This window comes from Pipistrellus kuhlii, unplaced genomic scaffold (genome assembly GCF_014108245.1).
Source record: "Pipistrellus kuhlii isolate mPipKuh1 unplaced genomic scaffold, mPipKuh1.p scaffold_m20_p_27, whole genome shotgun sequence".
NCBI classification, from domain to species: Eukaryota; Metazoa; Chordata; class Mammalia; order Chiroptera; family Vespertilionidae; genus Pipistrellus; species Pipistrellus kuhlii.
Window position 1 is genome coordinate 2,082,889 of NW_023425526.1, and position 13,728 is coordinate 2,096,616.

Here is a 13,728-nt window from a genome sequence, read left to right on the forward strand (position 1 = left end):
AAAGGTCAGAGCTTAAAACTCGATGGGCATTTGTAGCAAGATTCTGGCCACACTAGTAATGTTATTTCTTCCTTAGTGTGGTTGTAAACTAGTGGCTCAGTGAGGGGCAGTTTTGCTCCCAGAGACATTTGACAGTGCCTACAGGCATTCTTGATTGTCACAGCTGGGGGTGCTTCTACTGATTGAGCAAATAGAGGCCCCAGTGCTGCTGAACTTCCTACAGTGCCCAGGACAGCCACCCCACCCTACAACAAAGGGTTACTCTGGCACAAATGTCAATGGTGCCAAGGCTGAGAAGCCCTGCTATAAATATAAGCCAAGCTGGGGCAAGAGCGGCCGGTAGAGGTCAATGGAGAGGGGAAGGAGACATGTAATACTTTCAACAATAAAGATTTAAATTTTAAAAAACAAAGAAAATAAATATAAGCAAAACCAAAGCTTATGGCTGCAGAGAAGTAGCTCAAATACTGTAGATCAATCCTCCTGAATTGTGTTTATTTGCTAATTCCTTATTTGTCCCATTACAGGAAAATTAAAACATTATTTTTTATGAAGTGTGATAATTTGATTTAAAATACTGTAAAACTATTCAACTTGAAAGCTCAGTTTTCCTTTTAATATTTTTTCAGTCCACATAGTCACCCTCACACTTCTGTGTATAAACTCTTTAGAGGTAGCAAAAGGTGACAGATTTTCTTGTGTGTGTATGTTTCCTTTCAGCATCAAAGGCAAAAAAACCATCTCAGTTTTCTGGGAAAATCACTGTTAAAGCAAAGGAAAAGAGTTATTCTAAACTTGAAATACCATATCAAGCAGAAGTATTAGATGGGTGAGTTTCTCTTTAAGCTTTGTTACTTTTTACTAATCAGTAAATTCTGTCTTTCTGCTAATTATTGACTTCAGCAAAAACATAGTAACTAAATTCTCATAAACTCAAGGAATTATTGTTGAAAAGAACAACTTGAACTATAAAGAAGAAAAGTCTTCTATATTTTGTTTATATTTTACTTAGAAGAAAAAGGTAAATGGGTTGATGTGATTTGGCCTTAAATAAAGTCTTGATGACTCAGTAATTCAATAGAAACAGGAATCTATGAATTTTAAATAATGTTTAAGTCAATTGAACTGTTTCCTTTCTATAAATTCCTTTTGTAACATGGAAGTGGTCATGGCTTGTTACTAAAGTATGTTGGCACTTGAAACAAAGTCATATATATTCCTATATAAACTCATATGCACTGTTCTAGAATTGCAACTTTTTGTAAATGGGTAATAATATATATAATTCATTTACCAATTATACTGTAACCTGGCAATTTTCAACCTTTTTCATCTCATGGCACACATAAACCAGTTACTAAAATTCTGGGCACACCAAAAAATTTGTTTTTGCAGATGTGAAAAAAAAAAAAGATATAATTTTGATTCATTCACACTATTGTGTTGATATTGTTTTGTTGGCTATTCTTTTTTTTTTTTTTTTTAACAATCTAAGGGAAAAGAGGTCAGTGCTCCTGACTAAATAATCAGGTATTGCATGTTTTAAAAATCTTGTGACATGCCTATTGAAAATCGCTGCTGTTACCAATAAGTTAATATCCAACTTGGTAGGTATAAAGATGTTTATAATTTAATGATAAACATTTTTATTAGCTTACAGCTCTTTCTGATACTGTGTTCTTGGTTTTAACTTTTTTATTACATATAATTCAGTAGGAAATAATTCTTTATATTACATGTCAATAGTTTGCATTTTGAATTTTGTTTTAAATCATGTGGTCAGTCACAAAAACATTAATAGTTTTAGTTCTCTGATAACAGCCCTTAGTGCTAAATGTAAATTATTGCCCACAACAAAAGAACTTGGATTTTAAGTTAACACATAGAAATAAAAATGATTTATTTTGCTTTTTGTTTTGTCTCAAATAGTTACTTGGGATTTGATCATGCTGCAACATTGTTTCACATCCGAGACAGTCCAGCTGATCCTGTGGAAAGGCCAATTTACCTCACTAACACTTTCAGTTTTGCAATCCTCATTCATGATGTGTTGCTACCAGAGGAAGCCAAAACAATGTTTAAAGTATGTCTGGGACCCCTCATACTTTAACTTCACTGATCTACCAGCTAGGAGATACTAAGATGTTTTTTCTCTCCCATCATTTCCTAGGTTCACAACTTCAGCAAACCAGTCTTAATTCTTCCAAACGAATCAGGATACATTTTTACCCTCTTTTTTATGCCATCTACATCATCTGTACACATAGATAACAACATTTTACTCATTACCAATGCTTCCAAATTTCATTTGCCTGTGCGGGTATATACAGGCTTTTTAGATGTAAGTATGTTATCTACCTTTAAAATTTAAACCTCTCCCTCATTTCTGAATTTTCGGGTATCATTAGGCAGTCATTAGGCAGTCATTATTAGGCACCCTTGCATTTTGCCACTTACTGTGCTTTACAAGTAAATGTAATTCCTCCCTAGTCTGTACTCTAGGAAAAGTGGTTTTTACCCTTCCCAGCAGCTGTCTCCCCTCATGATACAGTTGAATCTTCTAGTTACAGTCTCCACTTAGATCTTCTCCACATTCTGCTTTCTCTTGATTTTGCTTTTAAACTGTTATAATAATGGGGAAGCTAAACACAAAACGGGGGGAATTCATAATTACGGGGGGATAACAAGGAGAGTGAAGAGGGAACTATGTAGGGAAGAGACCAGGCAGCATCAGGGTGAAGAAAAGTACAGGTAATAAAAAAGAAAGGAAGGTGATAAAGACACATAGTTGGAATAGTAATCTAAGCAGAAGTTTAGCATATAAGTCTTCCTAGAACAGAAGAAAAAAAAAAATCCAGTGTCCTGAAAGTAGTTGATGAAAGTTTATAAAATAAATGAAACTGATAGGAAGATAAAAAGATAAAAAAGTAAATGAGAACATAGATGTAGTTCTCCAAAAAGCTGGCATCAATAAGAATATTAGAACTGGAGGTCTTCATATTATTCTGCTCCTTCATTTGTTTTGCTTAAATTATTACATATTTGTAGCTGTTTTCATGATGTGTGGTGTTACTGAGACTACGGGCTTTCTTCCTGCTTGTAGGCTCTTGCCACTTACCCTCTCCCTTTCCATTTCTGCTGCTTTATGTGCCTTCAGAGGAAGAAAAGCTGTTGAGTAGAGGCCATGAGTGTTTTCAATTACTCAAAATGTTTTCATTATACAAAATTCTTAATTATATTTTGTGTGTGTGTATATATGTATACTTACATAAAATGTAGAAACCTTAGAATATCTTAATGTAGTCATTTTTTCTCGATAACTGCATTTAATCTAGCTCTTTTATATCTTTTCAGTACTTTGTGTTACCCCCAAAAATAGAGGAACGTTTCATAGATTTTGGCATACTGAGTGCTACAGAAGCGAGTAATATTTTGTTTGCAATTATAAACAGTAATCCAATTGAGGTAAAAAAAAATATATATCTTTTATTCTAAATCACATTTAAGGATTTTATTCTAGTGCTGCAATAATCTCTTTCATATCTTTCTCTTTTTTAAGTTGGCTATAAAAAGTTGGCACATCATAGGAGATGGCTTGTCAATAGAACTCATAGCTACTGAAAGAGGCAATAGAACAACAATAATTGCAAGCCTTCCAGAATTAGAAAAATCCTCTTTATCAGACCAGTCATCAGTAAGTAAACCTCATTATTTCCTTAAGTATAGATGTATGTCTGTCTAAACACCAGAAAAAGACTGTTGCCATGTCACATACTTCAACTCATATTTTCATGAGATTTGTAATAGTAGTGGTTATTTGGATTTGAAAGGACCTAATTGGTCATTTATGTCAAGCCCCTCCTTTTATATAATGAGGGCTCTCAAAGGGGTTCTAACTTGTCATAAAAAGTTCTGTAACAAGCAAAATTTAAATTGTCCTGTATAATAAAAGCCTAATATGCTAAGTATGCAGTCATCCGTGCAACCAATCAAAGCGTAATATGTAAATGAATGCTAAGGCCACTCAACCAGTTGCTATAATTGTGGATGACAACCACAGCGCAGTCAACTGGTCAACCTATCACTATGACATGCACTTACCACCAGGGGGCAGACAGTTGACAGTCACTGAGGTGAACTGACCGCTCCAATCAGTAGGTTAGCTTGCTGCTAGGTCCAGCTGATCAGAACTGGGACTGAGTGAGAAGTGTCGGACACGCCCTGGAGCTCTCCCATGGTGCCTCCCCAGCTCTGATCATACACCAGGGGGGTCCCTTGGACTGGTCTGCACCCTCCCGCAATCTGTACTGAGGGACACTCCACCCCTCTCCTGAGTTCATGAATTTTATGCACCAGGTCTCTAGTCGTTTTATAATACAAATGTCATTACAGGAGAAGGTCCCATAGGTACTGGATTAACCCTGTGTTCAATGATATAGTAGTTCTGATCAATTTTCTGCCCTGATTAGAAGAGTTAAATGAGGTAAACATTGTTTGGTCTCTACCCATGTACTTTTTTCTGTCTCATAAATATAGAGAGCTGGAAGCACAAAACAAGAGAAAGTGGGTATAGTAGTATCAGTCTAAGCCCTCCCCACTGCTAAAAAAGGAACTTGGAGTTTGCACCTACTCAGAACAAAATTAGGATCCCCTCTCTCATGAGAAGAACTGAAACTGACCATAGCTATAGGTGTGGCTAGAACCTCTTGCAGCAGTTTTACAAAAGGAAAGTCAGATGCCCTAATGCAGAGATTGAGGACAGATGCACTTTCAGGGAATGCCTTCGGTTTTAAAAACTGATTTAAAAATTGTCTTTAAAAATCTATGGAAGGATTCCCTAAAACTGTTTTTGGAGGGCAGTTTGACAGTATTTACCACTCCCAGAAATTCTTTCCATGCAAGCAACTTAAGAGACAAAAGCTGTGAGAATGAAGGTGTTTGTTTATAATAGCATTATTAATGATTCTAAGCAACAGGAGGTAGCCAAATGCATAAAAGAAATCATGATTTTATAATAAAGTATTGAAGCAAAGAAACAGTTATAAATGTGATTGTATAACCAGTTGGCCAGTTGGAAAGGATTTATGAAAAAGTCAGAAACTACTAAATAATGTATTCTAATTGCAGCTATATAGCAATCAAGCTGCATAATTGGATATTTCTGAATAATAGTAGATTTATGGGTGTTTACATTTTAATAATTTATAATGTTTTAAGTTTGGTTTAGAAATAAAGCCTCTTTTTAAAACAGAAAGACATGTTAATGAGAGGTAATATTTGTCACTTCAGTTTAAATTTTATTTCTAATTCAAATAAAATGCTGAAAAAAATTAATAATGAGACCAGCCATTAATATGTTCCTTCCAACAATATAGTTAGAGTAAAATTGTATGTGTGTCTAATACCAGATGGCTGCATTATTCTGTTTCCTTATTAGACATAAATAATTTTAGAAATCTGGATTATTTTCTAGCAATAAATAGCATATGTAACATATACTATTTAAATTTGAGAGATCCACTTAACAACATAAAGACTGTTTGACAATTTAGGGTTTTAGAATTTATTTTTAAAAACTATAAATACAGCATGGTCTGTGTGGTTCAGGGATTGAGCATCAACCCATGAACCACCAGGTTGAGGTTCAATTCCCGGTCTCTCAAATCAATAAAAACATTTTAAAAAACAAACAAAAACAAAAATTTAAAAAATTATAAATATAGAAACAAGGGACAAACAGATTAGGTCATTATTATGAACCTTGACTTAAAATGAGAAGTTGTGCCAAGGTGAACTTCAAAATAGAATCTCCAAAAATGACTTTTTTAAAGTTTGTAATGCCTAATCTTTCAACTGTTTTCTAAAAAGCCAAACCTGTGAGCTAAATTAGCATTGTGTACCTTATAAAATACACATTGCCAACATTCTCTGCTCTTTGTTCTGACTTGAAAAAGGTTATAGTGATAAACTGACTTCTGAATCCTAACATATACAAGGATGACACTGAATTACCATATCATGGTAATTAACCTTTTTCTGGGTAGTTATAAATCACTAGAGGCCTGGTGCATGAATTCATGCACAGGTAGGGTCCAGTTGGCCTGCCCCCATTGGGGCTTGGTGGAGGTTGGACAGCTGGTCCAGCTCTGATCTGGCCAGTTGGCCAGCCACAGTGTGCATCAGTCATAGCAATCTGTTGTTCCAGTTGTTTGGAGCATTCTGATCATTCTGGTCACTTGACTTTTATATAGATAGCTGATGAAAATAACTAGAATCACAGAAAACCCACACAGAAATGCTGCTAAAAATGGGAAAGTGAATATATTTGGTCTATCAACATTTGTTGTTTTGATGTAAATACTCCTACTAAGATCTAACATAACTTCACAAAATGAATTTCATGGTTTGCTTGGGTGGTTTTTTTTTTTTTTTTTAATTCCACAATTGAAAAGATTAAGTGTCATAAACATCAGTAAATAGCTTGAGCAAACAAAGAAGGTCCCCATTCTTCTTTCAAATTTGTATTGCTTAACTTTTCTTCCTTTCCATGATATTTGATGTTTTTATATAACCCAATCTCATTTTCTCGGACAACATGATTATCAACATGGCAGAACCAACTTTGTATCTACCTGTGCCCTAATGTGGCTGAAGGCGAGGTGGAAGGCTGGTCCCTCTGCTCCATGCAGGCACCTGGGATCTCTGCAGACCATACCCTGCCCCACCTTGACAGTTGAGACTGTTCATCAAGGATCCAGTTTTCTAAGTGACACGTGGAATAAGTGTAGACAAACAGCCAAGGATGGGCATTGTTTTGTTTTAAGATATTTATACATGATATGGTAATTCAGTGTCATCCTTGTATATGTTAGGATTCATAAGTCAGTTTATCACTATAACCTTTTTCATTTTGTCAGGAACTTCAACTAGCAAGACTAATGAATCATTGTCATTTCTGTTACATACAGGTGATATTAGCTTCAGGCTATTTTGCAATTTTCAGAGTCAAGCTTACTGCAAAAAAACTGGAAGGGATTCATGATGGAGCCATACAGATCACAACAGATTATGAGGTGAGGGCTTTTTGAGTCTTTCCTGAATAATTGAGGGTTTTCTGTTGTTTTTATATAAACAGAACTATATTTACTCATAAAGTTATAGTTTACCTGTTTTGTGCCTTAAAAAATGAGCTTTTGAGAATAGTTTAGAGCAGCAGTCACCAACCGGTGGTCAGTCTGTGGACCACTGATGGTTCGTAAAGGCCAGAAGGTTGGCAACCGCTGGTTTGGAGAATATTGGTCTCCTAATAAAACCTAAACCTCTTAACTGAAAATCTTCACACACACAAATGCTTTGAGCACATTGAGAAGCCTGCTTAGTGGTGGTTGATAGCATTGCAAAGACCCTGGCTGAGGTTGATGAGCTAGAGCTTTGGTTCTTCCTGTGGTCATAAATCTCCTGTGGAACACTTCCGAAAAGGAAGACTGTCGGGAAATCACATCCTAGAGTTCTCATATGTGTTTATATGAGTCGTTCCATGTCACAGACAAAATTTGAATATAAGTATTTGTGCTAGATCTAAATATTTTGATTTTTAATATTGAAACGCACTTTGGGAAGTTGTACATTGCTAAATTCAGCGTATTGATACCGTTTATCTCCTACCTGTTTTCAGCACATTTAGCCTCACATGAAAGAAAACTGATTGAGAATAAACATTTAATAATAAATGATTTGTTAGGAAAATATCAAATTAAATTACGGAATTCATGTTTATCACTCATGATATAATTATATTTCATGGCTAAGACAAGTTTTTATTAATATGGATGAAATAAAAATTAGGGAAAATTACTTTAGACAAATATCTTTGTAGTTATAAATGAGTGTGAGTTAAGATTCAAAATCTAGAATGTTTAGCCCTGGCCAGTGTGGTTAGAATGTTGGCTGGGAGACAACCATTCAAATGTGTCTCTCTCACATCTCTTACTCTCTTCCCCTCTCCTCCTCCCTCCTTTCCATTGTCTCTAAAAATCAATGGGAAAAAATATCCTCAGATGACGATTAATTTTTTTTTTTTTGGAATGTTTAAGTCATTTAAATCATTTTTTATATTAGGTTTTTATGTTAACTTATTGCTATATATGAAAAATATAAAGGTGTATAACTCTCGAAAACACTGGATTTTTCATGCATTGTTTTAGGAGTACCATTTGACTTTCCTTTTTAAATTATTACAATTTACAAAATAAACCTGTATTGTGGGGGAAAAAAAAATCTGTTCTTTATTTCTTCCCCATTATTTGGTCTTGTTTACCATGTTTTTAATGAGTCACTAAGAAGTACATGGAAATTGATTGTATTTCAGTGATTTTATGGAGTACATTGGTCAGATTAAACACTACCCATGGTTTTTAATATTGCGTAAGAGTTGGTTATTGCTATTGTAAGTCCAAAAATAAGTTGTTTTAATCCCAAAAAATAATGCAGTAACGGTCAGGATCAATCTCAGACTTAAACACTTCCTTATGGTCTGCCTTTTCATTTCCCAGATCCTAACGATTCCTGTGAAGGCTGTGATCGCCGTGGGTTCGCTGACCAGCTTCCCAAAGCATATGGTCCTTCCACCGTCCTTCCCAGTAAGACAGTTAATTTAATGACTTCTTGCTCATTTTTTTCTTTGTCTTTACCTCTGTTCCTCAAATTCAATAGAAAAATTATTTATTCCCGTTTAATTGCTTATTTTAAGGTAGGACTTTATACCAGATTTTGTAGGAGATTCAAAGAGGAGAATGAAATGGTTCCTTCTCAAGAAGCTTTCCATTGCTCTAGCCGGTTTGGATCAGTGGATAGAGCATCAGCCTGTGGACTGAAAGGTCCCAGGTTCAATTCCGGTCAAGGGCATGTATCTTGGTTGCAGGCAGATGCCCAGTAGGGGTGTGCAGGAGGCAGGTGATTAATGTTTCTGACTCTCTATCCCTCTCTGTAAAAAATCAATAAAATATATATTTTTTTAAAAAAGAAGCTTTTCATTTAGAATAGGAATGGGCCCATGATTCAGAGATATGATGCAGGATATAGAAGTTGCTATAAGAGTATAAAAATAAACACGGTGAGAGAAATGCATACCTAACGGATGAAGGTGCCGTGTGAGCTCACTCAAATGGTCTTCTGCCAGGGATAGATCAGAGGTGGTAAGAACTTGCATTCAGGGCTCAGGGAACAACCTAGGGAAAGACAGAGCAGTAAAGTCCGAGAGAACTTTAAGCAGTCATTTGCCTAGTTTGGCAAGCATAGAGATGGAATGTTATGTTGGAGTGATAGTATTAAAAAAAATAAAAATGAGTACCTTTAAATTCATGAAAATCTAAATATTTTGAATAGAGGATTGACATCATCAGAGCTGAGCTTTCAGGGTGGACTGTCAGAATACATATGGAAGTAACAAATATAGTGCCTGGAAGCCAATCCTAGACTGGCCAGAGTCCACATGAAAGTATGGAGGGGAGATTTGGCTGTTGATCTGCCTTCAAAGAACTTATCTTTCCATATTCAGTTCTCTTGTCATCTCCTCTCTGAAGATGCCTTGACTCCACTAGACAGTACTGGTTGTTTTATGCGTGATCTTGGAATGATTTGAAATTACCTCTCTCGCAGCAAGCCTTGCATTGTGCTATAAATACTGCCTTTGTGTTGGTCTCCCCAATGAGACTCTTAAGATGCTCTAGGAAAGGGATGGAGGGACCTTTTATCCCCAATAGTAGGCACTAAGTAGATGATGGGTGAAGAAGGAGCAAAATGATGGAGGAGAGAACATAGGCAAAAATCATTTGAACTATTCTTTAATATCTTAAGGAGACCTAACCGAAGCAAATATAGGTAAGCTAGCAGATAGAGGAGTAAAAAATATGACAAAGTTTGAGCCTGGGCAATAGGAGAAAAGAGATGCAAAAACTGGAGATGGCCACTGCCTTTTGAAGGAAGCTGTGAAATTCAGTCAGTTCAGGGCACATCAGAGCAAATGTGTGTCTTATTTTGTGGTAGGAGATATGGTAGGTTAAAATATTGCATTGTAAAAATCTTAATGCTACGTGAAATAAAACAAATTCAGATCTTAGCTGCTTAAAAATACAATTTTTTATTTAAAAGGTTCAGCACATTCAAGATTAGGTCTTACTTAAAAGCTTTATTTTGTCAAAGGATCAGTTCCTTCCGTTGCCTTTTCCATCCGTGATCTCCTTAATCAGTACATAAATCCTACAGTGAATGAGAAAACACCTGAATGAAAACAAGGTGCTGGTTTTGAACTACTTTAGATTAAGCTTTCAAATATCTATCTTCAGGTGGCTTACAAAACCAGTTAATTGCTTGAAATTACTAATTCCATTCATTAGATTTCTACCCTCATGACTTAATTGCATCTCAAAGGCCCCATTACCAAATACCTTCACATTTGGGGGTTAGCTTTCAACATAAATTTTGGGGGTGACACAAACATTCAGTCTATAGCAATTACCAAATGCTATAAAGTCTTTCATCAGATGGAGAATATAGGAGCTAACTGAAAATAATACGTTAGAATAAACAGTTCAGCCCTAGCTGGTTTGACTCAGTGGATAGAGTGTCAGTCTTCAGACCAAACGGTCCCAGGTTCAATTCCAGTCAAGGTCATGTACCTTGGTGAAGGCTCCTTCCCAGTCCAGGCCCTGGTCAGAGCATGTGCAAGAGACAACCAATAGATGTGCTTCTTTCTTTCACATTGATGCTTCTCTGTCTTTCCCTCTCTCTTCCAGTCTCCCTAAAAATCAATGCAAATACCCTCAGGTGAGGATTAACAACAAAAACAAAAATAAACATTTCAAACAACTCATAGTTTAATTCTTCCTAGTAGTATTTGAATTCCATTGTTGAATACCATTATAAAATGAACTTTTGTATCTGCTACTCTTTTGATCCTCAACATACCCCTGCGAAAGAAGACATGGACATGAGAGAAGTAGTTCTTACAGGGACAGGAAGACTAGGTAACTGCCTAGAAGACACAACTGATTAGCGGCCACGCCGGGACTCAGCAGCTTTCCTGCCCTCTACTGTCTTTCTGCTGCATTTAATCTGGCTATACTGTAAATGATGAGTATTAGTCTGAACTTCACCATCATTCAGCTCTTCTTCTGTGCATTCTCTTAACTTCTGTGTCTTTTAATACCAAATATTAGCTAAGATTTAGATTATAAAAACAAAAAATGTTGTTTGCAAACAAAAGAAAGTAAAAGACTATAATATGATTTAATTAAGAATTATTTAAATTGCCCAAACCGGTTTGGCTCAATGGATAGAGCGTCGGCTTGGGGATTGAAAGGTCCAGGGTTCGATTCTGGTCAAGGGCATGTGCCTTGGTTGTGGGCACATCCCCAGTAGGGGGTGTGCAAGAGACAGCTGATCGATGACTCTCTCATCATCGATGTTTCTAACTCTATCTCTCTCCCTTCCTCTCTGTACAAAAGCAATAAAATATATATATATTTTTAAATTATTTAAATTACCCAATTCTTTACTTAAAATCTGGTACCCTACATAGAAAGAAGCATGCTGCTGATAAGAGCTCTGATTATAAATTTAGAGAGTATCAACTGATGAACATTTTAAATGTCCTCTGAGCTTAGGTTTCCTAGAAAGATGTCTGTTGCCACTTACGTGTATGTTTGTAAGGAAGTCCAGCCATATACAAATGACTTTGTTTTTTGTTCGTTTGTTTGTTTGTTTTCTTCCTTCAGGGGAAAGTAGTTCATCAGAGTTTAAGTATAATGAACTCCTTCTCACAGAAGGTAAAGATACAGCAAATTCGATCTTTGTCAGAAGATGGGCGGTTTTACTACAAGCGATTACGGGCCAATAAAGAAGACTTGGAGCCAGGGAAAAAATCAAAGGTTTGACATGTTCTATTTAAGAATTCCCATCCATAAGTGTTTTATTTTTGTGACCTTCTGTGGACTTGGGATTCATGAATCTCCTGTGCCTCTTCATAGATTGCGAACATTTATTTTGATCCTGGTCTGCAGTGTGGGGATCATTGCTATGTTGGCTTGCCTTTTCTGTTCAAATGTAAGTTACTTTGTTGTTTTTTCACTACCCACAAAATACTATTTTTCTTTCTTTCTTTTTTGTTTTTTTGTTGTTAATTTTTACGTGGGAATATTTGTTCCCATTGCCTTTCAGAGAGAGTGAAAGCAGCAGGGGTTGGGAGGGAGAAAAAAACATTGAGGTGGAAAAGACACATGGACTGGTTGCCTCCTGCATTCATCCCGTCTGGGGGTAGGAAACAAACCCCAAACCCAGGTACATGCCCTTGACTGTGAATTGAACCAGAGATCTTTCGGTGTGCTGCCCAACACACTAACCACTGAGAAACCCTGGCCAGGGGCACAAAATATTCTTTAATGAAAGCTGCCATTTTTATAGTCCATCCTTATCTATTAGGTAGAAGTCATTTGAAGGAAAATTAGCAAGTGGATTAGATGTAGGGTGAGTATGTCATAATTTACGTTCCTGTCTCTGGCTAGTGGTAGTCAGTTGATTAGAGCATCATCCTGATACACTAATGTTGCAGGTTCAATCCCCAGTCAGAGCACCTATAAGAATTAACCAATGACTGCACAAATAAGTGAAACAACAAATCAATGTTTCTCTCCCCCCCCCCCCACCTTTCTCTCTAAAATTAAAAATAATAATAATAACTTATGTTCCCTGTTTTAGCTGAACCCAAAGTGCAGCCTGGGGTAGCCATGCAGGAAGACACATGGGATGCAGACTGGGATTTGCACCAAAGCCTATTCAGAGGATGGATGGGAATAAAGGAAAACTCAGGTCATAAGTGAGTGGTTTTGCTTTAAGTATTTTGACTACCTTTACAAGTTTAGAACGTCTCAGTTGATGTTACTTCCCTAAATATTGTTTTATATTAGATTATTTTACTTTACTATAGCTAAGAAAATATTCTTATCTTCAGAAAATTATTAATGAGGCATCTTCAATTGCCATTTAATTGTATGTTGCTCAGAAATATACACACTACCATTTTTCTCTTTACTCCATCATTCTAGATACTTCAAAGAAACTATTTGAAGTTGTCTTTATGTAGGATGACAACAGTGTTCACCTCAGACACATCCATTTGCATAAGAAAGTTTTGTCTACTACTGACCTCCGTTAAAGGCAAGGAAACATGTTCTCGGTTTAATCCCATAGCAGGAGACCGAGTGTGTCTGTGGTCATAGTGGAAAGACCACCTTTTCCAAATGCTGGGCTGCTAGGGGTACACAAGGCCCAGTTCCAATGGGCTCAGCATGTCTTTGGCAGGTAGAAAACATGTTAATGACAAATCCATTGCACCTGTATTCAAAACCAGACCATGTAGAAACGTGATCTTCTCAGTTACTTCAGAAGAGAATTTGACTAGAATGATGATAATATGACAACTGATGAAAATTATTCTTCTCATTTGGCTAATTTGAAATGTATCGCGATATTGCAATTTATTGTACTATAAAATTTTCAAACCACTAACAGTTAAATCTGAGGTTTCTGATTATTTGAACTATCTGCTTTGAAAAGTTTTCTTAAAGCAAAGAGTTAAATTTTTACTTTCATATGGTTAAAATAAGTACAGAGAGACAACGAACTCACTAAGAGAACACTGATTGAAACACTTATTGGTCTCCTAAGTTTCCA

At 36.2% G+C, this 13,728-nt stretch overlaps 1 protein-coding gene across 7 annotated transcripts in view; it reads left to right on the top strand.

The window, feature by feature from the left end:
* The window catches only part of TMEM131 (transmembrane protein 131), a 175,139-nt gene that overhangs the window by 117,457 nt on the left and 43,954 nt on the right, over nucleotides 1–13,728 (top strand). For 6 of the 7 annotated variants that reach the window (XM_036453908.2, XM_036453910.2, XM_036453905.2 and 3 more), the window contains 10 exons: nucleotides 721–829; nucleotides 1,930–2,083; nucleotides 2,171–2,341; nucleotides 3,355–3,465; nucleotides 3,560–3,694; nucleotides 6,969–7,073; nucleotides 8,553–8,639; nucleotides 11,775–11,927; nucleotides 12,027–12,102; nucleotides 12,754–12,871. In XM_036453908.2, the coding sequence (XP_036309801.1) occupies nucleotides 721–829; nucleotides 1,930–2,083; nucleotides 2,171–2,341; nucleotides 3,355–3,465; nucleotides 3,560–3,694; nucleotides 6,969–7,073; nucleotides 8,553–8,639; nucleotides 11,775–11,927; nucleotides 12,027–12,102; nucleotides 12,754–12,871 (1,219 nt within the window). The remainder of the gene's footprint in view (nucleotides 1–720; nucleotides 830–1,929; nucleotides 2,084–2,170; nucleotides 2,342–3,354; nucleotides 3,466–3,559; nucleotides 3,695–6,968; nucleotides 7,074–8,552; nucleotides 8,640–11,774; nucleotides 11,928–12,026; nucleotides 12,103–12,753; nucleotides 12,872–13,728) is intronic. The other variant, XM_045587252.1, reaches the window with a different exon arrangement.